Below are 27,191 nucleotides of genomic sequence, written 5' to 3'. Positions count from 1 at the left end.
GGAGCTAAGGGAGGACTGAAGCCAATAGTCAGCAAGAAGCCGGAGCCCTCAGCTCCCCAGCCACAGGAAATAGATTCTGTTAACCATTTGCATGAGATCGAAAGTGGCTTCTTCCCTAGTTAAGCCTAGACAAAAACAGGCTACAGTTCAGTGATCTCTGAAGGTAGTACTGAAAAATTCAGTGTCCTTTTGGATAAGGTGCTCATCCTTTCTAAATTTCAGTTTCCTAATTTATAATGACAATATTGTTATCTGTAGGGGTTCAAATAAAGTCCATTCCATTCTGATTGGGAGAGCACAGTATATATTTTATACTGGAATACTTGAAATGCATTTTATGTAACATTTAAAATACATATTTCAAAAATATTTCTTTAAAATTATTAATATTAAAAGTAATATTATTTAAATTATTATCAAATAAAATCTCTCTGTCAACAACAGAAAACCCAATTTAAAATGGGCAGAAGGTCGGGCAATGCCTGTAATCCCAATACTTTGGGAGGCCAAGGCAGGAGGATATCTTCAGTTCAGGAGTTTGAGACTAGCCTGGGCAACATAGAGAGACCCCATCTCTACAAAACATTTTAAAAATTAGCTGGGCATGGAGGCGCGTGCTTGCAGTCTCAGCTAATTTGGAGGCCATTCAGGAGCGTCACTTGATCCTGGGAGGTTTGAGGCTGCAGTGAGCCGTAATCACGCCACTGCACTTCAGCCTGGGCGACAGAGGGAGACTCTGCCAAAAAGGGGTTGGGGGCAGCAAAAATGGCCGAGCACTGTGGCTCACACTATAATCCCAGCACTTTGGTAGGCTAAAGCAGGAAGATTACTTGAGCCCAGGAGTTCATGACCAGCCTGGGCAACATGGTGAGACCCCATCTCCACAAAAAATTTAAAGATTAGCCAGGCGTGGTAGCGGATACCTGTAATCCCAGCTACTCAGGAGGCTGAGGTGGGAGGATCGCTTCAGCCCAAGAGGATGAGGCTGCAGTGAGCCCTGATTGTGCCACTGCACTCCAGCCTGGGTGACAGAATGATACCCTGTCTTTAAAAAAAAAAAAAAAAAAAAGGTAAAAGATTTGAATAGATATTTCTCCAAAGAAGATATAGTTGTCCAACAAGCACATGAAAAGTGGTTCAGTGTCACTAATCCACAAGTCAAAATCACAACAAAATACCACCTCACACCCATGAGGATGGTTACTGTCAAAAAAATTGAAAATAACAATTGTTGGCGAGCATGTGGAGATATTAGAAGTCATGTACACTCTTGATGGGAATGTAAGTAATGCAACTGCTTTGGAAAATAATATGTAAGTTCCTCAAAATATTAAACATGGAATTACCATATGATCCAGCAGTTCCACTTCTGGGTACATATATATATGTGTGTGTGTGTGTATATATATACATATATGTGTATATATATATGTATATATGTGCAAAAGAATTGAGAGTAGGGTCTCAAAGAGATATTTGTACACCCTTGTTCGTAGCAATATTATCAGCAATGGCTAAAGTGGAAGCAACCCAAGTGCCTGTCAGTGGATGAATGGATAAAACGTTGGATGCATACAATGAATGAAACATTATTAACCTTGAAAAGGAAAGAAATTCTGACATGCTACAAAATGGATGAACCTTTTTACAATTGTTTTAATTTTTTTCTTTTCTTTTTTTTTTTTTTTGAGACGGAGTTTCGCTCTTGTTGCCCAGGCTGGAGTGCAGTGGCATGATCTTGGCTCACTGCAACCTCTGCCTCCTGGTTTCAAGTGATTCTCCTGAGCCTCTTGAGTAGCTGGGATTACAGGCGTGCACCACCATGCTCGGCTAATTTTTGTATTTTTAGTAGAGACAGGGTTTCTCCATGTTGGCCAGGCTGGTCTTGAACTCCCAACCTCAGGTGATCCGCCCACCTCGGCCTCCCAAAGTGCTGGGATTACAGGCGTGAGCCACCATGCCCAGCCAATTGTTTTAATTTTTAATTTTTTTTTTTTTTTTTTGAGATGGAATCTCATTCTGTCGCCCAGGCTGGAGTGCGGTGGCACAATCTCAGCTCACTGCAACCTCCGCCTCCCAGATTCAACTGATTCTTCTGCCTCAGCCTCCCTGAGTAGCTGGAATTACAGGCATGCGCCACCATGCCCGGCTAATTTTTGTATTTTTAGTAGAGACAGGGTTTCACCATGTTGGCCAGGCTGTTCTCGAGCTCCTGACCTCAGGTGATCTGCCCACCTCGGCCTCCCAAAGTGCTGGGATTACAGGTGTGAGCCACTGCACCCAGCCAATTTTTTTAATTTTTAACTTTTATGGGTACATAGGTGTATATATTTATGGGGTACATGAGATGTTTTGATACAGGCATGCAACATGAAATAATCAGAGGGAGAATGGGGCATCCATCCCCTCAAATGTTTATCTTTTATATTACAAGCAATCCAATGTAGTTACCCTATTGTGCTGTCAAATAGTAAGTCTTACTCATTCTAACTATGTTTTTGTACTCATTAATCATCCCCACCTCCCCCTAACCCCCCACTACCCTTCCCAACCTCTGGTAACCACCCTTCTACTCTCTATGTCCATGAATTCAATTGTTTTGATTTTTAGATCACATATGTAAGTGAGAGCGTGTGATGTTTGTCTTTCTGTGCCTGGCTTATTTCACTTAACATAATGATCTCCAGTTCCAACCATGTTGTTGCAAATGACACGCAGGATCACATTCTTTTTTATAGCTGAATAGTATTCCATTGTGTATATGTACCACTCTTTTTTTTTTTTTTTTTTTTTTGAGGCAGGGTCTCTGTCACCCAGGATGGAATGCGGTGGCATGGTCTCGGCTCACTGCAACCTCCACCTCCTGGGCTCAAGTGATCCTCCCACCTCAGTCCCCCAAGTAGCTGGGACCACAGGCATGTGCCACTACGCCCAGCTAATTTTTGTATTTTTAGTAGAGACAGGGTTTTTGTCATGTTGCCCAGGCTAGTCTCAAACTCCTGAGCTCAAGCCATCTGCCTGCCTCAGCCTCCCGAAGTGCTGGGATTACAGCGTGAGCCACCGCGCCTGGCCTGTACTACGTTTTCTTTATCCATTCATCTGTTGATGGACACTTAGGTTGCTTCCAAATCTTAGCTGTTATGAGCAGTGCTGTAACAAACATGGGAGTGCAGATATCTTTCCTTTGTTTTGGGTATATATACCCAGCAGTAGGATTGTTGGATCATATGGTAGCTCTATTTTTAGTTTTTTGAGGAACCTCCAATAGTTCTCCATAGCGGTTGCACTAATTTACATTCCCACCAACATTGTACAAGGGTTGCCTTTCCTCTACATTCTTGGCATTTGTTATTGCCTGTCTTTTGGATATAAGCCATTTTAACTGAGGGTGAGATGATTTCTCATTGTAGTTTTGATTTGTTGCCATTTGTATGTCTTCTTTTGAGAAATTTCTATTCAAACCCTTTGCCCATTTTTTTGATTGTATGATTAGATTTTTTCCTGTGGAGTTGTTTGAGCTTCTTATATATTCTGGTTATTAATCCCTTGTGAGATGGGTAGTTTGCAAATATTTTCTCCCATTTGGTGGGTTGTGTCTTCACTTTGTTGATTGTTTCCTTTGCAGTGCAGAAGATTTTTTTTTTTTTTTTTTTTTGAGACGGAGTCTCGCTCTGTCACCCAGGGAGTGCAGTGGCGCGATCTTGGCTCACTGCAAGCTCCGCCTCCCAGGTTCACGCCATTCTCCTGCCTCAGCCTCCCAAGTAGCTGGGACTACAGGCGCCCGCCACCACGCCCAGATAATTTTTTGTATTTTTTAGCAGAGTCTGGGTTTCACCGTGTTAGCCAGGATGGTCTCGATCTCCTGACCTCGTGATCCACCCGCCTTGGCCTCCCAAAGTGCTGGGATTACAGGCATGAGCCACCATGCCCGGCCCAGAAGATTTTTAACTTGATGTGATTCCATTTGTCCATTTTATTTTATTTTATTTTATTTTATTTTATTTTATTGAGACAGAATCTCGCTCAGTTGCCAGGCTTGAGTGCAGTGGCTCGATCTCGACTCACTGCAAGCTCCACCTTCTGAGTTCAAGTGATTCTCCTGCCTCAGCCTCCAGAGTAGCTGGAACTACAGGCGTGCGCCACCATGCCCAGCTAATTTTTGTATTTTTATTACAGACGAGGTTTCACCATGTTGGCCAGGATGGTTTTGATCTCTTGACCTCGTGATCCACCCGCCTCGGCCTCCCAAAGTGTTGGGATTACAGGTGTGAGCCACCACACCCAGCCCCATTTGTCCATTTTTGCTTTGGTTGCCTGTGCTTATAGGGTGTTGTCCATGAAATTTTTGCCTAGACCAGTGTCCTGGAGACTTTCCTCAATGTTTTCTTGTAGTCGTTTCATAGTTTGAGGTCTTAGCTTTAAATCCTTAATCCATTTTGATCTGATTTTTTTATATGGTGAGAGGTGTCTAATTTCATTCTTCTGAATATGGAAATCCAGTTTTCCCAGCACCATTTATTGAAGAGACTGTCTTCAGTGTATGTTCTTGGCACCTTTGTTGAAAATGAATTCACTCTAGGTGCATGGACTTCTTTCTGTGTTCTCTATTCTGTTCCATTGGTCTTTGTCTGTTTTTATGCCAGTACCTTGTTCTTTTGGTTACTATACCTCCATAGTATGATTTGAAGTCAGGTAATGTGATTCCTCCTGTTTTGTTCTTTTTGCTTAGGATAGCTTTGGCTATGCTGGGTCTTTTATGGTTCCATATAAATTTTAGGATTTTTTTTTTCTATTTCTGTGAAGAATGTCATTGGTATTTTAATAAAGACAAAATAGATGAACCTTAAGAACAAACATGCCAAGTAAAATAAGCCAGTCACTGAAAGACAAATATTGTATGATTCCACATATATATGGATACATGAGAACATATATATGAATTTATGAGGTACTTAGAGTAGTCAAATTCATAGATAAAGTAGAATGGTGGTTGCCAGGGGTAGGGGGAAATGGGGAGTTATTTAATTAGGTATAGTTTTGCAAGATGAAAATGTTCAACAGCAATGTGAATGTGGTTGTACCACATGTGAAAGTACTTAACACTACTGATATCATACTCTTAAAAATGGTTAAGACTTCTGGGCTTGGTGGCTCACACTTGTAATCCTAGTACTTTGGAAGGCCAAGGTGGGTGAATCACTTGAGGCCAAGAGTTCAAGACCAGCCTGGGCAACATGGTGAAATCCTGTCTCTACTGAAAATACGAAACTTGGCTGGGCATGGTGGCGTGCGCCTGTAGTCCTAGCTACTCAGGATGCTGAGGTACGAAGATTACTTGAACGTGGGAGGCAGAGGTTGCAGTGAGCCAAGATCACGCTACTGTGCTCTAGCCTGGATGACAGAGGGAGAATCTGTCTCAAAAAAAAAAAAAAAAAAGACCAGGCATGATGTCTTATGCCTATAATCCCAGCACTTTGGGAGGCTGAGGCAAGAGAATTGCTTGAGCCCAGGAGTTGAAGACCCGCCTGACAACAGAGCAAGACTCCTGTCTATACAAATAAAAACTTTTAAAAATTAACTGAGCGTGGTGACGGGCACCTGTAGTCCCAGCTACTTGGGTGGCTGAAGTGGGAGAATCGCTTGAGCCCTGGAGTTAGAGGCTGCAGTAAGCGATGATCCCACCACTACATGCCAGCCAGGGCAACAGAGTCTCAAAAAGGAAAAAAAATGGTTAACATGGTAAATTTTATGTTGTGTATATTTTACTGCAGTTAAAAAAATAAAGATCTCCTGGTGCTTTGGCTTTAGCTCAAAAAAGCTTTGGATCTCTGTAAAATTCATGTTAGTATGTAATTTGATTCACAATGATGCAGAATCAGTTAGACTTCTGTATGTTTTACTTTATCCCTTTTGATCATTGTAGCACCTCTTCGTCTGTTTTATACATTGCTGCATGAGTTATTTTCTTTCTTCTCTATCAGTCTATCCACAAGATCTCTGAAGAGATCAGGTGTCCAAGCTTTGGCCCAGCAAACACATTCTAGAAACTTCTTGCCAGAGAAGCAGCCATTCTCAGCTCAGGTAAGGTTGTTCAAAGCCAACAGCAGGTGGGAAAATAGAAGGGAAATATTATGGAAATCAAGTGTACGTTAAGAATTGCCTTAGAGTAGACTTGGACACACAGCTGAAAAATGAAAATCAGACTCAATTGCCCGATGTACTTTTCTCTTTTCACATTTACATGCGTACGTGGGATAAACAGTAATTAAGACCACCTGTGCCCAACACGCTATGCCAGCAGAAATTGTTGCCTTTAGTGAGATCTTGTTAAAAAGCAGGTGTGTGAGAGCCTGACCATAATAAGAATTGGAGACCCAAAAAGAGACCATGTTAAAAGCTCAGATTTTTCAGCAGCTACTCAAGACCTCAAGACTGGGTTGTGTTTGTTCCTCAGGCAGCAGGAATTCTGCATGGCTCTATAAACCATAACACACGGGGTCTTTGTTTGCTTGAGGGCACTAAGATGATGCCTGGTGTTTTATACAGAGCATACTTGCTGTGCATTGCATATAGCAGGGACTTAATAGTGGATGAGCAGATCATGAATGGCTCGAGAAAAGCCATTTGATATTTTCAACTGAAGCCTCAGACACAAATCTTGACGTAGCATCGCGTGGAAAACACCACGTGCCAAACCCTGTGACATGGACATTGGACTTTCCTAGCCTGCCAGGCGCTAAGGAAGGGGACAACCCAGTGCAGCCAAGCCAGGAAGTCAATGAGAGGCAAACACAGTGTGGTCTAGGATTAAACAAACCTCTTAGTGATCTCCTTGACTGAGAATCTAGAATGCAGGGCAGTTCTTTGTCCTGCCTTACCTTGGCACACTCGTCTTTCTGCTTGGCAGTTTGTGAACTGAGTAGAGAGTTTTCTCTCTTGTCTCCCAGTCACCTCTTGCAGCTCTCAGACATAATGAATAATCTGAGGGCAGGCAGGCACTTCAGTCTAGCTGAAGGCTGCTCTTGTGAAAGTTCCTCAGGCCCTTGGTGTTTCATAAAATGGGGGATTTGTAAGGACTAGTGAAAGAGAAAATCAGCAACATAGGCTTTTGATGAAACAGGTGGTAAAAATGCTCACATAATTACCATCTCCATTTTCCTTCTTAAGAAAAAAACACAAAGTAGAACTTCCAGAATAGGTTCAATTATCGGTTTATTCAGTAGATTTTTTTTTTTTTTTTTTTTTTTTTTTTTTTTTTTTTTTGAGACGGAGTCTCGCACTGTCACCCAGGCTGGAGTGCAGTGGCACGATCTTGGCTCACTGCAAACTCTGCCTTGCGAGTTCAAGCGATTCTCCCGCCTCAGCCACCTGACCAGCTGGGACTACAGGCACCCGCCACCATGCCCGGCTAATTTTTGTATTTTTAGTAGAGACGAGGTTTCACCATGTTGGCCAGGATGGTCTTGATCTCCTGACCTCGTGATCCACCTGCCTCAGCCTCCCAAAGTGCTGGGATTACAGGTGTGAGCCACCACACCTGGCCATTAGACCTTTATTAGTTCCAGATTTCTACTTTACAGCCCCAGCCTAACAAGGGAGGAGGGAGGGGAGCTCAGCAAGTTCCGGCACAGGAGGAGGGAGGGGAGCTCAGCAAGTTCCGGCAGGAGCTGAGTAAACGCAAGTCCTGTGATGGGCATGGGCTTTGCTTATGTGATCTCATTCTCACAACCATCCTAGAAAAGAGCTTTTACTCTCCCAGTTGCATAGATTATGGAACAGATGGTTGGAGATGATACATATTTTGCTCAAAGCCAAAGAGCTAATAACTAGGTATTCCCTGGAACACCCAAGGGTCAGGATGCAACACCCCCAGGGCACTTGAGCTCTCCTTCCTGCTCTCCACTTGTCATTTCAGCTGTCTGTCGGCCTCATCCTTCCCCATTGCCAACAGGTTTTCTTCACGTGCTGGGCTATAGTTATGTGGAGTGTCTGGGGTCATACAGGAACTGACCCTGCTCTACAAGCTGGAAATTCCAGGGAAGGCCTCACCCTAGCCTGCCCTCATGTACACACCTGTGGGGAGGAGAGAACTGGTTACTGTGACTTGCAGGCCCACCAGAACCCCACAGATTGGGGAAGCAATAGTTGCCCAAAGAAATGGATTTGGGGAATTGTTATAAGACAGGGAAACACAGGAACTCTTATAGGACAGAATGGCGAACTGGGGTTAAGTCTGGTAAGTTACCTGGTGCCAGTGCTTATCTCTGTTGTCTCAAAGGGGCAGCCATTTACATAGGTCTCAGAGAGGCAGATGCAGAAAAGAGGAGTCTAAGCTACTCTGCTAGACTTACAGGGACCATCTTCCTGGCTGTCACCTGGCTGGAGGGGAAAATGCCTGCAGCCTCAAATGTTTTGCTCATCAGGAGCCCAGACCCAACACTGTTCTGTGCCCTGGAAACTTAGGAGGATGTTGTATTATTTAAACCAAATAGTGTAGGCTGGACAGGGTTCAGAATGAAAGGCTTCAAACATTTTTTAATTTGAAAATAAGTACTAAAAATAGGCAGTTACCAAATGCCAGTAACAATGTAGCAGCAGTACCTACCCCAAGGTCCAGGCCACAGCCGACACTTTATGGGCTTTGGGGAGGTCCAAGGCCAGAAAGCACATTCAGTGTCTGCTCCAAGTAGTAAGTGAGTCTACTCAGGCCTAGGCAAGACCACAACTCTACCTTCCCCGTCCTGTGCTTTCTGAAACAGAAAGAGCTCTTTGGCCTCATCTGGTCTATTTCTTTGATCCTCAAGGAAGCCATGAGCTCAAATAGAATTTAAATGCAAATTGTCTATTTTTGGTAATGATAGAAAAATAACTACTTTTAAAGCTTGTTAACTCTTTAGCATGTTATAGCTCTAGGGTTTCAGAGAAATGAACTTGACAAGCAGGAGTTCAAGCACAAGGTTAAGTTTCTCCTTACATTTTGCACTTGTACAATCTCAGTGCTGGCTAGCAACTTTATCTCTAGTGTCCTAGGAGATTTTATGGATTACATACACGTGAGAGATCACTTGGCGTTTGGGTTTATTCAATGTGTATAAATGCCTCAAACATGTTTCTCTCATGGGAGTTGCAACCCTCCATCACTGCCCACTGGTTTTCACCTCCCTCTCTGGCTACAACCCACCACAAACAGTACATGTGTTAGTCTTTCTTGGTTTGTTTTTTGGGCTTGGGAATTTTTTTGGCATTAAAATGTGGTAAAATGCACATAACAAACTGTACTTGTCTTAACCATTTTTAAGTACACAGTTCAGTAGCATTAAGGACATTCACGTTTTGCACCCGATCTCCAAAACATTTTTACCTTGCAAAACTGAAACTCTATACCCATTAACCAACTCCACAATCCCCACTGCCCCTCTCCCTTGGCAACCATCATTCTACTTTCTGTGTCTGTGAATATGACTACTCTAAATACCTCATATAAGTGGAATCATACCTGTCTCTTTGTGGCTTATTTCACTTGAAATACTGTCCTCAAGGTTTATCCATGTTGTAGCATGTGTCAAAATTTCCTTTCTTTTTAAGGCTGAATATTTTATTGTATGTATGAACCACATTTTGTTTATCCATTCATCTGTCAAGGACATTTGGGTTGCTTCCACTTCTTAGTTATTGAGAATAATACTGCTGTGAACATGGGTGTACAGATACCTCTTTCAGACCCTGTGCTCAATTATTTTGGTTATATACCCAGAAGTGAGATTGCTGAATCATATGGTAGTACTATTTTTAATTCTTTGAGGAAACTCCTTATTGTTTTCCATAGCAGTTGCATTATTTTGGATTCCCACCAATGGTGCACAAGGGTTCCAATTTCTCCACACCTCAACACCACTTGTAATTTTGGTTTGCATGGTAACTATCCTCATGGGTGTAAGGTGGTATCTCATGATTTTGATTTGCATTTTCCTAATGATTAATGATGTTGAGCCTCTTTTCATGTGCTTGTTTGCCAACTATATATCTTCAAAGAAATGTCTATTCAAGTCCTTTGCCCATTTTTAAATCAGATTGTTTTTTGTTGTTGACTTGTAGGAATTCTTTATGTATTCTGGATATTAACTCCTCATCAGACATATGATTTGCAAATATATTTTCACATTCCATAGGTTGCCTTTTCATTCTATTAATTGTGTTCTTTGATGCACATAAGTTTTAAATTTTGAGGTAGTCCAACTTGTGTATTTTTACTTTAGTTTCCAGTGTTTTCCGTATCATATCCAAGAAATCATTGCTAAATCCAGTGTCAAGAAATTGTTCCCTCTACGTTGTCTTCTAGGAGTTCTATAGTTTTCGGTCTAATGTTTAGGTCTTTAATCCATTTTAATTTTTACTTACGGTATAAGGTAAAAATTAGACTTCATTCTTTTGCATGTGGATATCTAATCCCAGCACCATTTGTTGAGGTAAAGAAACAAAACTGTCCTTTCTCCATGGAGTGGTTCTTGCACCCTTGACAAACATCATTTGACCACACATGGGAGGATTTATATCTGGACTGTCTATTCTGTGTATTAGTTTATATGTTTGTCTTTATGCCAGTACCACAATGTTTTGATTACTGTAGATTTTTAATAAGTTTTAAAATTAGAAAGGATGAAACTTACAATCTTTTTTCTTCCAACATTCTTCTTTATCAAGATTATTTTCACTCTTCAGGGTCCCTTGAGATTCCGTATGCATTTTAGGATGGGTTGGTTTTTTCCTGCAAAAATGCCATTAAGATTTTTAAAATATTTTTTATTTTTTATTTTTGTTTGTAGAGATGGGATCTCGCTTTGTTGCTGAGGCTGGTCTCAAACTGCTGGCCTCATGCGATACTCCCACCTTGGCATCCCAAAATTCTGAGATTACAGGCGTGAGCTGCCACACCCAGCCGCCATTAGGATTTTCATACCAATTGCATGAAGTCTGTAGATTGCTTTGTATAGTGTCAACAGTTTAACAACAGTAAGTCTTCCGATCCAAGAACATAGTATGTCTTTTCATGTACTGATGTCATCTTTGGTTTCTTTCAGTAACATTCTGTTAGTTTTCAGTATACATGTCTTTTGCCTCCTTGATTAAATGTACTCCTAGGTATTTTTTTTTTTAATTTCTGATGCTAATGCAAACAATTGTTTTCTTAATTTCCTTTTCAGGTTTTTTATTGTTGTGACATAACTAATTTTTTGCCTGTTGATTTTTATACCTTACAACCTTGCTGAATTTGTTTATTAGTTCTAACAGGCTTTTGGTGTTGTCAGAACTAATGGAATAATTAGGATTTTTCTACATATAAGATCATGTTGCCTGTGAAGAGAGATCATTTTACAACTTCTTTTCTAGTCTGGATGCCTTTTATTTCTTTTTCTTGCCTAATTGCTCTGGCTAAGACTTCCAGTATTTTGTTCAGTAGAACTCATGAAAGTAGACAACCATGTCTTGTTCCTGATCATAGAGGAAAAGCTCACAGTCTTTCACCATTGAGTATGATGTCTGCTGTGGGCTTTTCATATATGGCATTTATTACATTGAGGTAATTTTCTTCTTCTAGTTGAGTGTTTTTATTGTGAAAGGGTGTTGAACTTTGTCAATTTTTTTTTTTTTTTTTTTTTGCATCACTTCAAATGATTATGTGGGTTTTTCTTTCATTCTGCAAATGGTATCTTTATATTGAATGATTTTCCTATATGGAACCATTCTTGTATTTCAGGGATAAATCCCACTTGGTCATGGTGTATAATCCTTCTAATGTGCTGTTGAAATCTATTTACTAGCATTTTGTTGAGGACTTTGCATTGCATTTTACTTGCTGCTTTCAAGATTTCTTCTTTGTCTTTGCTTTTTGATTATAATGTTTCTCAGTGTAGGTCTCCCACTTATTAATTGAGCCTCTCATATTTATATTTCCATTTCATTCCTCAAAGCTGAGAAATTTACAGACATTATATTTTTCACATAAGGTCTTTTCCCCTTTCTCTCTTTCTTCTGTTTGAGACCCTTTTAATGAATATATTGGTTGGCTTGATAGTGTCCCTTAAGTCTCTTAGTAACTCTTCACTTTTCTTCATTCTTTTTGTACCTGATTCAGCACCTTCAAATGTCATGTCTTCAAGTTTGCTGATTGCTTCTGCTTCATCAAGTCTTCTAGAGAATTTTTCAATTCAACAATTGCATTTTTCAGCTCCAGAATCTGGCTTTTAAAAAAATTTCTCAGCCGGGCATGGTGGCTCACGCCTGTAATCCCAGCACTTTGGGAGGCCGAGGTCGGGATCACGAGGTCAAGAGATCGAGACCATCCTGGCCAACATGGTAAAACCCCATCTCTACTAAAAATACAAAAAAAAAATTAGCTGGGCACGGTGGCGCATGCCTGTAGTCCCAGCTACTCAGGAGGCTGAGGCAGGAGAATTGCTTGAACCCAGGAGGCGGAGGTTGCAGTGAGCTGAGATCGCACCACTGCACTCCAGACTGGGTGACAGAAACTCCGTCTCAAAAAAAAAAAAAAAAAATTATCTGTTGATGTTCTCATTTTGTTCATAAATTGTTTTCCTAATTTTATTAAGTTGTGTTCTATTTTAGCTTACTGAGCACATATTTAAGATACTTGTGGTATTTTTGTTTTGTTTTGAGACAGAGTCTCATTCTGTCACCCAGGCCGGAGTGCAGTGGCGCAGTCTTGGCTTACTGCAACCTCTGCCTCCCAGGTTCAAGCAGTTCTTGTGCCTCAGCCTCCTGAGTAGCTGAGGCTACAGTCACGTGCCACCATGCCCAACTAATTTTTGTATTTTTTAGTAGAGAGAGGGTTTCACCACGTTGGCCAGGCTGGCCTTGAACTCCTGGCCTCAAGTGATACACCAGCCTCGGCTTCCCAAAGTGCTGGGATTACAGGTGTGAGCCACCACACCCAGCCCGACAGTTGTTTACATACTTTGTCAAGTAAGTCAGAGGTCTGTGTTCTTTAGGATTGATTTCTGGAGATTTATTTTGTACCTTTGAATAGACTGTGTTTCATTGTTTCTGTGTACACCTTGTGATCTCTTTTTGAGATGTGGTTATTTGAAGAAACATCCACCTCTCCCAGTCTTTACCAGCTGGCTTTGTGCAGAGAATAGCTTCACTAATCAGCTTAGCTTAAAGGCTCAGGTCTTCTCAAGTCTTTTCTGGGGCTGTGTCTTTCCTGGGACCGTGTGTGTGTTATTTTTGTATTACTTGTGTTTACTTGTATTGTACTTAGGTGTCACTTGCATCCCTCTTCCTGTCATCTATTGCCCCAAAGCATCCGTGGATCTGGGAGCTGCCTGCTATTCTAGTGCACCAGAGCACTCCCCCTCGGCTTTGCAGCCTCTAACCATGTGTCCAAAGTATGTCACTGTTGCTATCAGTACTCTGAGTCAGGAAAGACAGAAACTAGTCCCTTAAGCAGCCCTCAGACAAGCTAGAAAGTTACAAGCAAGCTCCACCTTTTTCCTTTAGTCCCAAGGGAGAAACTGGGACTGAGGCAGTTTCCTTTGACAATACCATGCTGCACCAGGGAAGAGGTGGGATAAAAGTGACCAAAATTTCATGAAATTTCCTATAACTTTGAGTGTGACTTGTTCTTGTTTAGACATTCACTTGGTTGCCGCACCTTCTTAGCTGGTTTCTAGAGTTTTTACAAGATATTTTGGTCTGAATATTGTCTAATACAGTGTTTCCGTGGGGAAACGAGCCTGGAGCTTCCTAATCTGCCATCTTGCTGAATGTCACCCCCCTAATCTTTCTTGTTTAAAACATATTGTTATTTTGTTTTATATTACCGAATAAAATTAGTAGGATAAAGGGAATGAAATCCAAATAGTGTAGTATGGCACGAAATTAAAAATAAAAGTCCCCTTATCCACTTCCCAAACCCCATTCCCACTTCCTAAGGATAACCGCTTGTAGCCATTTGTCTTTTGAAGTCTTCTGAGGGTTACTTCCTTTAAATAACGTAAGCATACCTTCATTTCTTGATTCATCAACTTTGAATTGTGCAAATGATTTTATGCACCAAAAGATGGGGCTTGTAACAGAATCCTTGTCCTCCTCCTTCCAGTTTTTGTTATATTTTTACATCTAAATATCTGTTAGAACCTCAAATGATAATTTTAAACATAGATGTATAGAGAGTTCATGAGTTGTGAATATGTATATAAAGGAGATTGACAGTTATATTCCCCTCCATTCCTTTAACCCTACACCATCTTCTGAATTTTGTTTTCTAAAATTTACATTTTGTTTTGTGACTATCGTATTTTATGCTTTCACTTAAAAGGTGTTTAAATATATTTATAATGCACTGTACAAACAAGATATGTGATGAGCACTAAATGAAATGCAATATTTGTCTCTAAAGTCATCCCTCTCAGATGACATTTCCTTTCTTAAATTTTACAGAACATATTTACTGAGTGCCTTCTGCATGGCCCATCCTGTTCTAGGCACTTGGAGTACACTCATTAATTGCTCAAAATCATGTTATATCTTTGGACCTGTTTTTGGTTTAGACAAACATATCTAGAATTATCTTTCCTTTTTGTTTGTTGATGGTAAAATGTATGACACAGTTTGGATATTTGTCCCCACCCAAATCTCACGTCGAATTGTAATCCCCAATGATGGAGGTGGGGCTTGGTGGGAGGTGTTTGGGTCATGGGGGCGGATCCTTCATGGCTTGGTGCTGTCTTTGCAATAATGAGTTCTTGTGAGATCTGGTCATTTAAAAGTGTGTGGCACCCGACCAGGTGCGGTGATCATGCCTGTAATCCCCACACTTTGGGAGGCCGAGGCAGGTGGATCACCTGAGGTCAGGAGTTGGAGACCAGCCTGGCCAATGTGGTGAAACCCCGTCTCTACTAAAAATACAAAAGTTAGCCAGGTGTGGTGGCACATGCCTATAGTTCCAGCTACTCAGGTGCTGAGGCAGGAGAATCGTTTGAACTCAAGAAGCGGAGGTTGCAGTGAGCTGAGATTGCACCACTGCACTCCAGCCTGGGCAGCAGAGCAAGACTCCATGTCAAAAAAAAAAAAAAAAAAAAAAAGGTGTGTGGCACCTCCCCCACTACACTCTCTCTTGCTCATGCTCTGGCCACGTGATGCCCCAGAAGCCGAGCAGGTGCTAGCACCATGCTTCCTATAAAGCCTGCAGAAGCGTGAGGCAATTAAACCTCTTTTCTTTATAAATCACCCAGCCTTGGGTATTTCTTTATAGCAATGCAAGAAGGCCTAACACAATGTGTTAACTATATTACTAACATCTCAGCTTCAATGTCACGGTCTCAGCACGGTGATATTTTAAACTACAATTCCTCTCCTACATCCCCAGTTATTTATCCAGAGCACTTACCTTTTTCTAATCTGTTACATAATTCACTTATTTATTTGGCTTAATGTCTTTCAGCATCCCCCCACTAGAACAAAAACTCTTGGAAGCTTAAGAAATTTGTTCACTGCTGTATCCTCAGTGTCTAAACAGTACCTGGGCACATAATGCTCAATAGAAATGTTTTGAATGCATGTTATCGTCCTGCTATTGAATGGTATCCATTTAATCATGCTTCTTGTAAACAGTTGTTCTAAAAATCTCTCATTGTTTGTTCTAATTTGGATAGAATGCCTTCTAGGTTGTCTTCAGACCTAGAAATCCTGAGATTTAATTTTATTACTGGATTTGTTCTCTATTCTTGCAGAGTGTTTTCAGGATGGGTGTGTGGAAAGTAAAGCCATTCATTGCTAGTGTAATCATCTTTATTCTGCCATCTTACTTCATTGAGAGTATGGCTGTAGACAGAATTCTAGTTCAAAATAATGTCTTCTCCAAAGTCTGAGGGAAGTGCCCCCATTACATTCCAGACCACAGTATTGCTGTTGAGAAATCTGGTAATCTTCAAAAGTTGAAGGGGAATAATCAGAGAAATAATATTTCCCAGAGCTGAATATGAGAGTCTTCAGAACAAAACGTCCTTGAGGGCTGTGAAGTGAGAAAGTATAAATGTAAAAACAAATTTTTTTGAAATTTCAAGACTTTTTTTTAAAAATCTTTTTCCTCTGAAGAGCATTTTCCTTGCTTTCTTTTTGTAAAACTCCCATTAATCACAGATTGGACTGCCTGACCCTCTACTGTGTCCTTCACAGTAGAATATTTCCTAGATTCTTTTGTTGTTGTTGTTGAGATGAGCCTGTGTCACCCAGGCTGGAGTGTAGTGGCATGATCTTGGCTCACTGCAACCTCCCCCTCCTGGGTTGAAGCGATTCTCCTGCCTCAGCCTCCTGAGTACCTGAGATTACAGATGTGCGCCACCATGCCTGGCTAATTTTTGTATTTTTAGTAGAGATGGGGTTTCACCATGTTGGCCAGGCTGGTCTCGAACTCCTGACCTTGTGATTCGCCCACCTCGGCCTCCCAAAGTGCTGGGATGACAGGCGTGAACCACTGTGTCCGGCCCTTAGATTCTTTTTTTAAAAAAGACAGGGTCTTGCGATGTTGCCCAGGTTGGACCCAAGTCCTGGGCTCAAGTGATCCATCTGCCTCACACTCCAAAGTAGGTGGGACTACAGACATGCATCACCATGCCCAGCTGATACTTTTCGAAAATGTCTATCTGATCATACTAGTTTCCTATAGGAATATCAGATTGAAAAGAGGGAAGAAGGGACAAAGGACTGCTTGTTTCTGTTTCTGGTTTTAGGAGTAGCAGATCCTTTTATGCTATTGGCTTAGATGGTCTGTGGCCTTAATTCCATTGTGCACAGATTGGATGTGGCTGCATTTAGAGAGGGACAGTCCAGTCCCTTATTAGGTACACTTACGCTGTACCTATCCAGAGAAAATCAAGTGAGCAAAACCTACATACACTTGTGAAAAATGATAATAGGACACAATGGACATTATGGACATTGCAAAGAGACTGAACTTAAAATTACCCCATTTGGAATCTGGGTGGTTTTGCCAAAAGACAGAAGCAGAGTGGTTTTTACCTCCTTTGCAGTATTTCTGAAAAGTAAAAACATTTTTTTGCAGAAACCCGGAAACAGCAGCTGAAATGTTTTACATACTCCCTACAGAAGCAGCACCCAGATGAAGCCCTGCGGGAGAGCACAGCAGCAGCGGAGGCTCTGGGAGAAGGCGTGGTGTCTAAGGCAAAGGACTCTGCCAGCTTACACATTTATTTGAAAGACACAGACATAAAAAGGATGAATATTATGTTTATATAACTTAAAGCAATGGTAAGAAATAGGTAACTAGGTGAGGCTCTGAAGATTTTGAAAGAAGTGTGTTACTTGCTTGCTGCTCCTTTAAGGGAGAAAAACAAAACAAAAAACATACCCATAAGCCTAGGAATTCTTTCTGGGCCCCCAAGGCAGGTTCTCAGCTGCATTTAACTGTCTAAAGCTACTGAACTCATGAGTTCTAGTGAGTTGTAAAAGCTCTAATGAACTCCATAGCTTGGATTTACAAAACAGAAAATCTAGGGGTTAGAATGAAGCACCGGTTTTCCTTTTCTGCTAAGATTACCTTCAGCTTTCTTCAATACCAAGATCACCATTCTTTGAGAACCTCCTTATAAGATCCCAGATCAAACACTTGATCTTACTCAGGGAGTAACTGTTTTCTTTAGTAAATACAAATATTTTTTTTTCTTCTAGGCATCAAAGGCAAACCAGATAGAACATTAAGATGATGGGCATTAAAAAGATGAGGTAGGGGTCAAAATGAGCCTAGAGGTTGCATATATCTACAATAAAGTTTTTTTTTTTCCTTCCTGCATAGATGGAGCAGCTTCATTGAAAAACACTTTTATTTTTTTCCTTCCTGCATAGATGGAGCAGCTCATTGAAAAACACTTTTATTTTTTCAAAGATTCAGGGTCTTCCTCTGTCACCCAGGCTGAAGTGCAGAGGCACCATCGTAACTCAAGCTCACTGTAACCTTTAACTCCTGGGCTCAAGGAATCCTGGGACAAGGTATCAAAGGCAAACCCTCATAGTCTGAGAAACATTATGAAAACCAAAAGTTAGTTAAGGTGCCACAACATAAAAAGTCAGATGATGAGTCATTTAATGGTTTCATTCTTACTGGACCATTCTGGATGGAGACAATAAGTAGAAGGTAAAACTTCAATGACTTGAGTTTGCATATAGTGTACTTCAAGCAGAGGGCACAGAATTTCCTTTGTCTTTATCAATTTTGTAGATTTTTGCATCTTCATAAATATTAGCAATTTCTAGACTCTGATACTCTATTTTATAGATTTGTCTTTTTGTGGTTATGTGCCCCTCCTTCAACATTTTATGCATATCCTTTAAAAACATAAGCTCACAATGTAATTGCTCTTGGTCTACCAACATCAGTTTCTTCAGATACTTTTTCATAGTTGGGATTGTCAGAATTTTATTTTGCAAAGAACTTCATTTTAAGCCAGTTTCTTTTTAGAATCTTTGGATATGGGATAAGGACAAAAGTTACCAGAAGTTTTGAAATAGTCTTTCCTAATATTTGTCTTGACTTTTCTGTTTTTAGAATGTTTTGTGGCAATTCTCATAAAACGAAACCTAACTCACCTATTCTCAGTATTCGACCAGCAAAACACCTCACTTACCTGTGCACATGATCTAATGCAACAAAAAGTCCCTAACAGGTTACATCTGGTGAGTATGCAGACATACAGATCTTCTTTGTCTTAAAACAGGTTTTAGCTGTGGCACTGACATTTTGGACCAAACCAATCTTTGTTGTGGGGGCTGTCCTGTACATCACAGGATATTTAGCAGCATCCCTACTTTCCACTCCCCAGATCCTGTACCACCCCTTCCTCAAGCTGTGATAACCAAAACTGTCTCCTGACATTGCTCTAATGTCTCCATGGGGAGCAAAATCACTCCCTATGGGAACCAGTGTCATAAACCATTTTAGAGGCAAACTATAAACTAACTCCCCAAACTGTGATGGTGGAAACAGTCTATAACTTCCTAATACAGCAGCTGATCACTACATGACACTGCTAAGCACCTGAAATATGGCTAAGTATGAGGAGAATTCTTAATTTCATTTTAATTAAGTCCTACATATACTATAAGGACAAGATGCTTCATCATGGAAAGCTGTGTAGATATCTGATACCTGTTAAAAATCATGTGGTTGATTGATAGGCAATAAAAACTTACAGAAAAGGTTTCTGTAAGGACCACCATGTTGTCCAGGCTGGTCTCAAACTATCCACCCACCTCCACCTCCACCTCCAAAAGAGCTGGGATTACAGGTGTGAGTCACTGCACCGGGCATAAATGTTTTATTAGTCCTATTTCTATCCATTTAATTTTCATTCTGTCTAGGTATTTGTTAAAAGGTGAACTGTGAAGTTAAAGATTACAATGATTGATTGATTGATAGAAATTTAAATTCTCTTTTAAATCAAAAAGTTTTAAGTTGTTTTTTGCATGATAGGAATCATGACTGAAAATATAAGAATGCAAAAAAGGTGCTCTAACTGAATTCTGGTAAATAATTCCTTCCTTGAAAGAAAAGAAAAGAAAAACTATACAAATTTAAAGGAAAGGCCAACCAGGATTGAAAGAAAACATTTATTGAATCAAAATCAATACTTTCTTTTTAATATCTACAAGCCAACACAGAACTCATTTTATTCAAGAATGAACACAATGTACAAAAAAAGTATGCTTATATTATAAAAATATGTCAATTTTATCTTCTGGGTGCTTAGCAGAAGTCATTTTAAACAAAATCAAGGCAAACTTGTTCTCTATAATGAGTCTGCTATAATTTAACAACAAAGTGAAAGCTAATGTACTCACGAAGTATTTTTAAAGGCCCACTGATAATGCTGCACTGGAAATGCTAAACCCAATGGTAACTAAAGTCAACATTTCCGCTCTATGCTTATTGGCACCACTTCATGCCTACATCACGGGAAAGTACCTCTTTCACAGAATGCAGATCACCGCTAACAATCCATGTGACTCAGTCTTCAGTTTCCCTTGCTTAACATTTGTTGTTAGCATATATTTCAGCAAAGATTAACAGTATAATGAATGTTGAGTAGTAAAATCCTATTTAATGAGCTTCAATTTAAAAATGAGATATGCTGCTATGGGAACAAATGACCTCTTGAGATTTACAACCCCATTTATAAATGTGGGAAAGCTGCCTCCCTAAAAAAAAAAAATTATGTCCAGGGTTAAACCGTATCTTTTTTTGTAGTTTTCTTATTTCTTGATTGATTTTATTGGCACCTCCCAGGCACTTTGGCTTGTGCTCCTGTATAAAGTGTATTACTGTGCCTGTAGAGTTAGTGGCAGCTGCAGAGTAGTTATAGGCTGACAAGTCCACTTTTGGCTTACCATGGAGATCTGCTCTAACACATGCTGGTCGTTGGAGCAGCAAAAAAACCAAACCAAAACAAAACAAAAAAACAGCGATTTGGAAAAAGAATAAAATCATGAGTCAGGGAAAAGGATCATGGCTTCCCGTATTGTTGTTCCAGGAGTTATATGACAAGTAGAAAAACTGTACTAATTTAAAGTCAGTCAAAATAGAAGTAGACTAAATAGCATGAGTGCTGATAATGCCAAGAAAATCCAATCTCTCTTCTAAAGAGCTTGCACACAGCAATGTCCCTGGCCAAGAAACTGACCATGCCTGGCTGAGCAGAATGACAACAGTACTCAGGCAAATTCCACAATGCAACATCCACTTGGTGAATCAATCAGTGACAATGGATGAATTCAACTTTAGAAGTTATTAAACAAACTGCAAAATGTCTACTCTGAAGATGCAAATGTTTTTCCTTGGCAGAGATCCTCTCTGTGCTTGGGATTGACACAAAGGCTCAAAACTGCAAAATACAAAAATCAAGTAATCTGGTGCCCTGCTGTACTGGGTAAATTAAATTTTAAAAAGTGGAGGAGAAATGCTTTCACATTTTACCTACATAAACCTAATGTTTGTTCAGTTGCCTATTTTGCAAGAATCTTGGACTAAGGTAAATGAAGGCAGAAGATAAAGTGATCCCTGTTACTTTATTCAAAGTTATTTAAAGTTTTTATTTAATTAAGCCCCATTTGTTACATGAAATGTTAATCCTACCAAATGTAGTTAGATAGATAGGCTTGAATTGGACATAGGATTTAAACGTTTTAATGAGAACACAAACCACTGACTCTGGCTTAACACCACACTCTAACAGAAAATAAGAAACCTTTACAGAAGTATTTGAAATATACAAAATTCGTGCAAGGACAAACATATTTTAGAACCTGAGCAAAGGCTTCGTACAGGTTGTTTTCACTGGCAATAATTCAGCCAGGTCAGTATGTATGTTGCTCTTGGCAACTGATGTGGCCCCTAAAATATGTAGAGCACAGAAAGGCCAGTGACTCTGGAGGTCTGCAGTTAGTAGTACAGGCCAGAAGTTCAAGAAACTGCTACTGGAAACAACTGGATACCATAACATTAAAAAGAAGTAAAAATAAAAGAATGAGTGCACAAAGAAACGAACAGCTAATAAGATGAAGATGCTCAGGATCGGACTGGATGAGAGTATGACCACAACACTCAAGATACATAACCACACCTGTAACCACACCTGTTTACAACCACAGGTCCTTGCTCTCAAAATAAATATATTGAACATTTACAACAGAATGAATGCCTTATGAATGCAAGCTTTTCTTTTATTGCAATTCTAATCAGACCAAAAGGTCATACTTCTAAAATAAGCTACAAGTAATCTTTTTCTATGAAAATGACGTGACTTAGTGCCACAGCTAAACTTTATCTAGTAGCAGCATCATCAGCCCATGGCAGCAAAGAAATGTTAATTTCTGGCATCCCATGGGCTCTTACTGAAGCAACTTCATAAAGCATGCAGATATCTATTCTGCTGAAGTTTCAAACAAATAAAAATGATCATTGTGCTTGTGGGTCTCATACCTTCCAAAATATACATAAATGATGGCAAATTAACAAATAATAGCAGGTCCTTGCTTTCCAATAAAATCGTAAGGCAGGGGGTCGGCAGTGAAAAGAAAAATGTTTAAAATAGAAAAAAAAACAACTGCAAAATGGTGTTAGCATTCACAAAGATCATGCGAAGATCAGATCCATACTGATTAAACATTGAAAATTCAGTGACAATCCAAAGAACTCTCCATGAGTCCAAAGGCATGCATGCCAGCTGAGGAAATGCAGGATTCGTCTGACAGTATCTTCTTCAGAGCAGAACAGTAACATCTCACCGGAATAATCACAACAGGGTGGACAAGGTGCCATCACACTTCTTTTTTGTAATTCAAAATAAAAGAAACGCAATCACAGGACAAAAAAAAATTACAGAATAGTGGACAGAGAAAATATAGAAATTCACAATAACCCTATAAAACAAAAAAAAACTTCAAATTATTTCTACATTTTCAGGGTTTATCCTTTTTCAAAGTAGTCTTTTTAATTAATTTGAAAAGTTTATAAACAATGAAGTATTAACTATAAACTTACTACCCAAGAGATTATCTTTAGTATCAGTACTTTTTTTGAGACAGGGTCTTGCTCTGTCACCCAGGCTGGAGTGCAGTGGCACATTCTCAGCTGACTGCAACCCCTGCCTCCCAGGTTCAAGCAATTCTCTTGCCTCAGCCTCCTGAGTAGCTGGGATTACAAGCATGCGCCACCACGCCCAGCTAATTTTTGTATTTTTAGTAGAGACGGGGTTTCACCATGTTGGCCAGGCTAGTCTCCAATTCCTGGCCTCAGGTGATCGGCCCACCTAGGCCTCCCAAAGTGCTGGGATTACAGGTGTGAGCCACCACGCTCGGCCTCAATAATCAATGATTTCACTCTTGTTTAAAGGACACATAAGAAGCATCTTGTCATCAGAATCCTCCCCAACCAGATGTTTCAAAGTATTTAAAGTTCTTAATAAGGAAAAGAACCTAAAACTTACATTCCAAGTGCAGAAACTACATTTAGCTGAGTAATTTTGCCTTTCCCAGTAAGTTCACAATTAAAAAATTATATATATATATATATACACACATATATTTACTATTATTGGCCTGGCCATGTCTGGCCTTCAGGTCCAGACCCCAGCTCTGACTACTCACTGGAGAAAGGACCAAGGCTATCCTGCCTTCGTATCCACGAGCTGCATCTGCACATTGGCAGGCATTCCACCTCCATAACCTCCCTTGGACTGCATTTGGTTCTGAATGGAGCTAACCTAAAACAAGACAAAAATACAACAAAACAAAATGGAAGTCAGGAAGTAGGTCCAGTGCAACTAAGTAACTCTTTTCCCAGAATTTTATTTGGGCTGCTTTTTTCAGAAGGGTACGTTCATAGACAAAAAATTTTTTATAGACAAACATTTTCTGGTTATAAGGACAAACAGGGAGGCTAGCAACTGAAACATTTTTTGCAAAAACCCCTATTTTCTCTATTTCCAAATTACAAAAGTCAGTTTTGTAATTCACAAGGCACTTGGTAACATTTGAAAAACAGTCAAAAATATATAGATCAACTCCACTTCCTTTTTTTAAGACAATCTTGCTCTGTTGCCCAGGCTGGAGTGCAGTGGCGTCATCTCAGCTCACTGCAACCTCCACCTCCCAGGTTCAAGTGATTCTCCTGCCTCAGCTTCCCGAGTAGCTGGGATTACAGGCACACATCACCACGCTCAGCTAATTTTTCTATTTTTAGGTTTCACCATGTTGGCCAGGCTGGTCTTGAACTCCTGACCTCAAGTGATCTGACTGCCTCGGCCTCCCAAAGTGCTGGGATTACAGGCATGAGCCACCGCACCTGGCCGATCAACTCCACTTTGTTTCTCAACTTTGAGTATCTTACTTTACAGATATCTCACATATATAATCACCTCAATTACTTAATAAAGAATCAAAACCAAGAAAATAAGCATGAATAAAATTGGACCAACCAAAGATAAATCTTAAAAGTCTGTGTCATAAAATGTACCATGTTAACATAGCCTGATAAAGTAAAAAAGAATCAAAGAATCCAAAGACAGATAGTCCCAGTTTATTAATATTATAACTGGGTAAACTATCCTGAGTATCAGGCTTCTTATCTGTAAAAGGGTTAAGATGGTAATCTCTCCCGACCACATTGCAGGGCTGTTTCCTGATAGAGTGCAAGATATATGAAAGTTGGGATATTTTCTTTTTGCTGAAACAAAGGCACATAAAGTCATTTGCAAACTGTGAAGTACTTTTAGCATATCATTATTATTCCAATCTTAGTTCATATAAATTAGAAGCAGTCTGGAAGCAGAGAATTGGAGAGTCAGGCTAGATTGCTAGAAGAAAGAACACAAGCAATACGATTTTGGAGGTGATGGCCTAACTAGTGGAGAGAGAGCACTAGCAATGTGGTCGAGTATTTCATGGAATCAGCTCAAAGGGCCCCGCACACTTCCACGATTTGGAGGGAACCGGGGCATCATCTATTTATCAGTCATCTGCTTATCAAATACTTACTGAGCACCTACTGTAATATAAGGCATGAAGGGTGAGGTGCTTTCCACTGGTGATTCTGAGTCAATATATTTAAAGTAAGACTTGTCTAACTCATTTTTTGAGTAAGTCAGGTTTCAATACATACTGTAATAGAACATAACAGCAAAACAGAAAATGCATAGCTTATTTAGATCAAAAGAGTCTAAATGAGAAAATGTGTTAGGCTCTTAAATGGGGACATTTTTACTAACCTGGAAATTTACATACATGGAACATCTTATTTGTATGACATCACATTATAAGGTATTGCTATAATAGTCACATTAATAAAATGACTACTTCAGGTAAGAGTGTAAGAAGAAATCTACATTTTTGTTTGTGTGTTTGTTTTTTAAACATAAACTTGCTCAGTTAATGCAGTGTGAAGAGGCTAGGGCCTGTCATATGATACCAGTTCAAATTCGTCATCTGCCCCTTTATGGTAACTAACATTAAGTTATGTGGCACAAACCTGATATCAAGTAATTTTCCACTTAACATGGCATGTTAGCTTTTATAGATATTTTGGGCCTGTCTTAAAAAACATCTTTATGACCAGGTACAGTGGCTCACAGCTGTAATCCCAACACTTTGGGAGTTCGAAGTAGGCAGATAACTTGAGCCCAAGAGTTTGAGAGCAGCCTGGAAAACATAGCGAAACCCCATCTCTACAAAAAAAATACAAAAACTAGCTGGGCATGGTGGTGCAGGCCTCTAGTCCCAGCTACTGGGGGAGGCTGAGGCAGGATGATCGACTGAGCCTAGGCGGTAAAGGCTGCAGTGAGCACTCCAGCCTGGGCAACAGATGAGACTGCATCAAAAAAGCCCAAAACCAACCAAACAAAAAATCTTTGTTTTTACACTGTGCATTCAGTAATGCCATGCAGATTCTAAAAAAAAAAGTATATTTTCTCCCAAAAGTCAATTCTTCAATTTAAAAGATTTGGTTTATCTTAAGTAACCTTTATTAAGTAACTTTAATAAGTAATCTTTCAGTGTTGAGACTGAATGTATTATTGTGACTGTGAATATACAATATTTTAACGCAAGGTTGTATTACTGAACGGGTAACAGAAATCTTTTCTGGAAAGAAGGTAGTAGAAAAAGTCTTTTACACTAAGTAAAGGTAGAAGAATAATATATTTAGAAGAAAAAAGAAATTACAAGTCATCTAACCATTCAATAATATAGTTTAGGCAAGCCTGTTTCATATGCGTCAAGCTACATTCCTAATACTAGCTGCTCAGTTCTTTTCTTTGAATAAACAGCATGTCTATTTATGGTTTTTTCTTATTTATTATTGCATTGCATAGGAGAACATAATTTTTCTCACAGAGTCAGGCTCATCAAATCAGAACTATCAATGATACTTTCAAGAAAAGTTACTCAGCCAGGCGTGGTGGCTCATGCCTGTAATCCCAACACTTTGGGAGGCCAAGGTGGGTGGATCACCGGAGGTCAGGAGTTTGAGACCAGCCTGGCCAACATGGTGAAACCCCGCTCTACTAAAAATACAAAAAATTAGCCAGGCATGGTGGTGCACGCCTGTAATCCCAGTTACTCGGGAGGCTGAGACAGGAGAATTGCTTGAACCTAGGAGGCAGACGTTGCAGTGAGCTGAGATCGCGCCACTGCACTCCAGCCTGGGTGACAGAGCGAGACTCTGTCTCAAAAAAAAAAGTTACTAATAGAACAACACCGTTCCTAGCAGCAAGAACACAGTGCTCTGTGATGGTGGGATGGATGCTGAATATTGATTTAGAGATAGCAAACTCAAATACGAAATAACTATAGAATACATCTGGGAAATACATTTAGCTCTAAAGGGCTGAAATACTTCATAAAAAGTCCACGTCAGTAGCAGAGAAGGCTGCCTGGAGACAGCAAGGTAGAAACTCTACCACAGCTAAAGTCCCATCTCGATCCTGCATCTAAGATTAAGAGGCAGGTGTGCAAGCCCTGCAAAGTACAGTCCTAAAGTTCTACCTAAACTATGAGAAGCAAAAAAATAGTATGCCAATGATAGGTTTTTCATTCAGGGAGGAATCTTAAAGGAAATTCAGAAATGTACATAAGATTTTAAATGCCACGAACTAAAATTTAATTTCTCCTATACAGTTAGATTTATTTTTTTGAGATGGGGTCTCACTCTTGTCACCCAGGCTGGAGTTCAGAGGCATGGTCTCAGCTCACTGCAACCTCCCCCATCCCAGGTTCAAGCAATCCTCCCCGCTCAGCCTCCCAAACAGCTGGAACCACATGTGCACATTACTTCACTCAGCTAATTTTTTTGTATTTTTGGTAGAGACAGGGTTTCACTACATTGCTCAGGCTGGTCTTGAACTCCTGAGCTCAGATGATCCACCTGCCTCAGCCTCCCAAAGTACTGGGATTATAGGCGTGAGCCACCGTGCCTGGCCTTATAGTTGGATTTTTTAAAAATCTGAGGTGGCAGAGACAACATCTGTTGATGAGAGAGAAATTAAAATTCATCATATATAACAAATTTGAAACAACCCATTCTGTTTATTATAGTAACCATATTAATAAAAGTAATAGGGCCTTATTTAGTCTTTTCACTCTATGTTGATGCAGGAAACAAAGCT

General features: G+C 40.1%; 1 protein-coding gene across 7 annotated transcripts in view; it reads right to left on the bottom strand.

Moving 5' to 3' along the window:
- Positions 1-15,118: 15,118 nt before the first annotated feature.
- Positions 15,119-27,191, bottom strand: part of CDC42SE2 (CDC42 small effector 2) — a 150,050-nt gene continuing 137,977 nt past the window's right edge. For 4 of the 7 annotated variants that reach the window (XM_054555166.2, XM_063723923.1, NM_001133506.1 and 1 more), the window contains 2 exon segments: positions 23,179-23,294; positions 19,631-22,452 (listed from right to left, as the gene is read on the bottom strand). In XM_054555166.2, coding sequence (XP_054411141.1) covers positions 23,196-23,294 — 99 coding nt within the window. In that variant the 3' untranslated portion in view covers positions 19,631-22,452; positions 23,179-23,195. 7 annotated transcript variants of the gene reach the window in all.

This window comes from Pongo abelii, chromosome 4 (assembly GCF_028885655.2).
Source record: "Pongo abelii isolate AG06213 chromosome 4, NHGRI_mPonAbe1-v2.0_pri, whole genome shotgun sequence".
Taxonomy (NCBI): domain Eukaryota; kingdom Metazoa; phylum Chordata; class Mammalia; order Primates; family Hominidae; genus Pongo; species Pongo abelii.
Note: the sequence above shows the minus strand (reverse complement) of the source record. Positions and strands in the feature narration are given on the sequence as shown.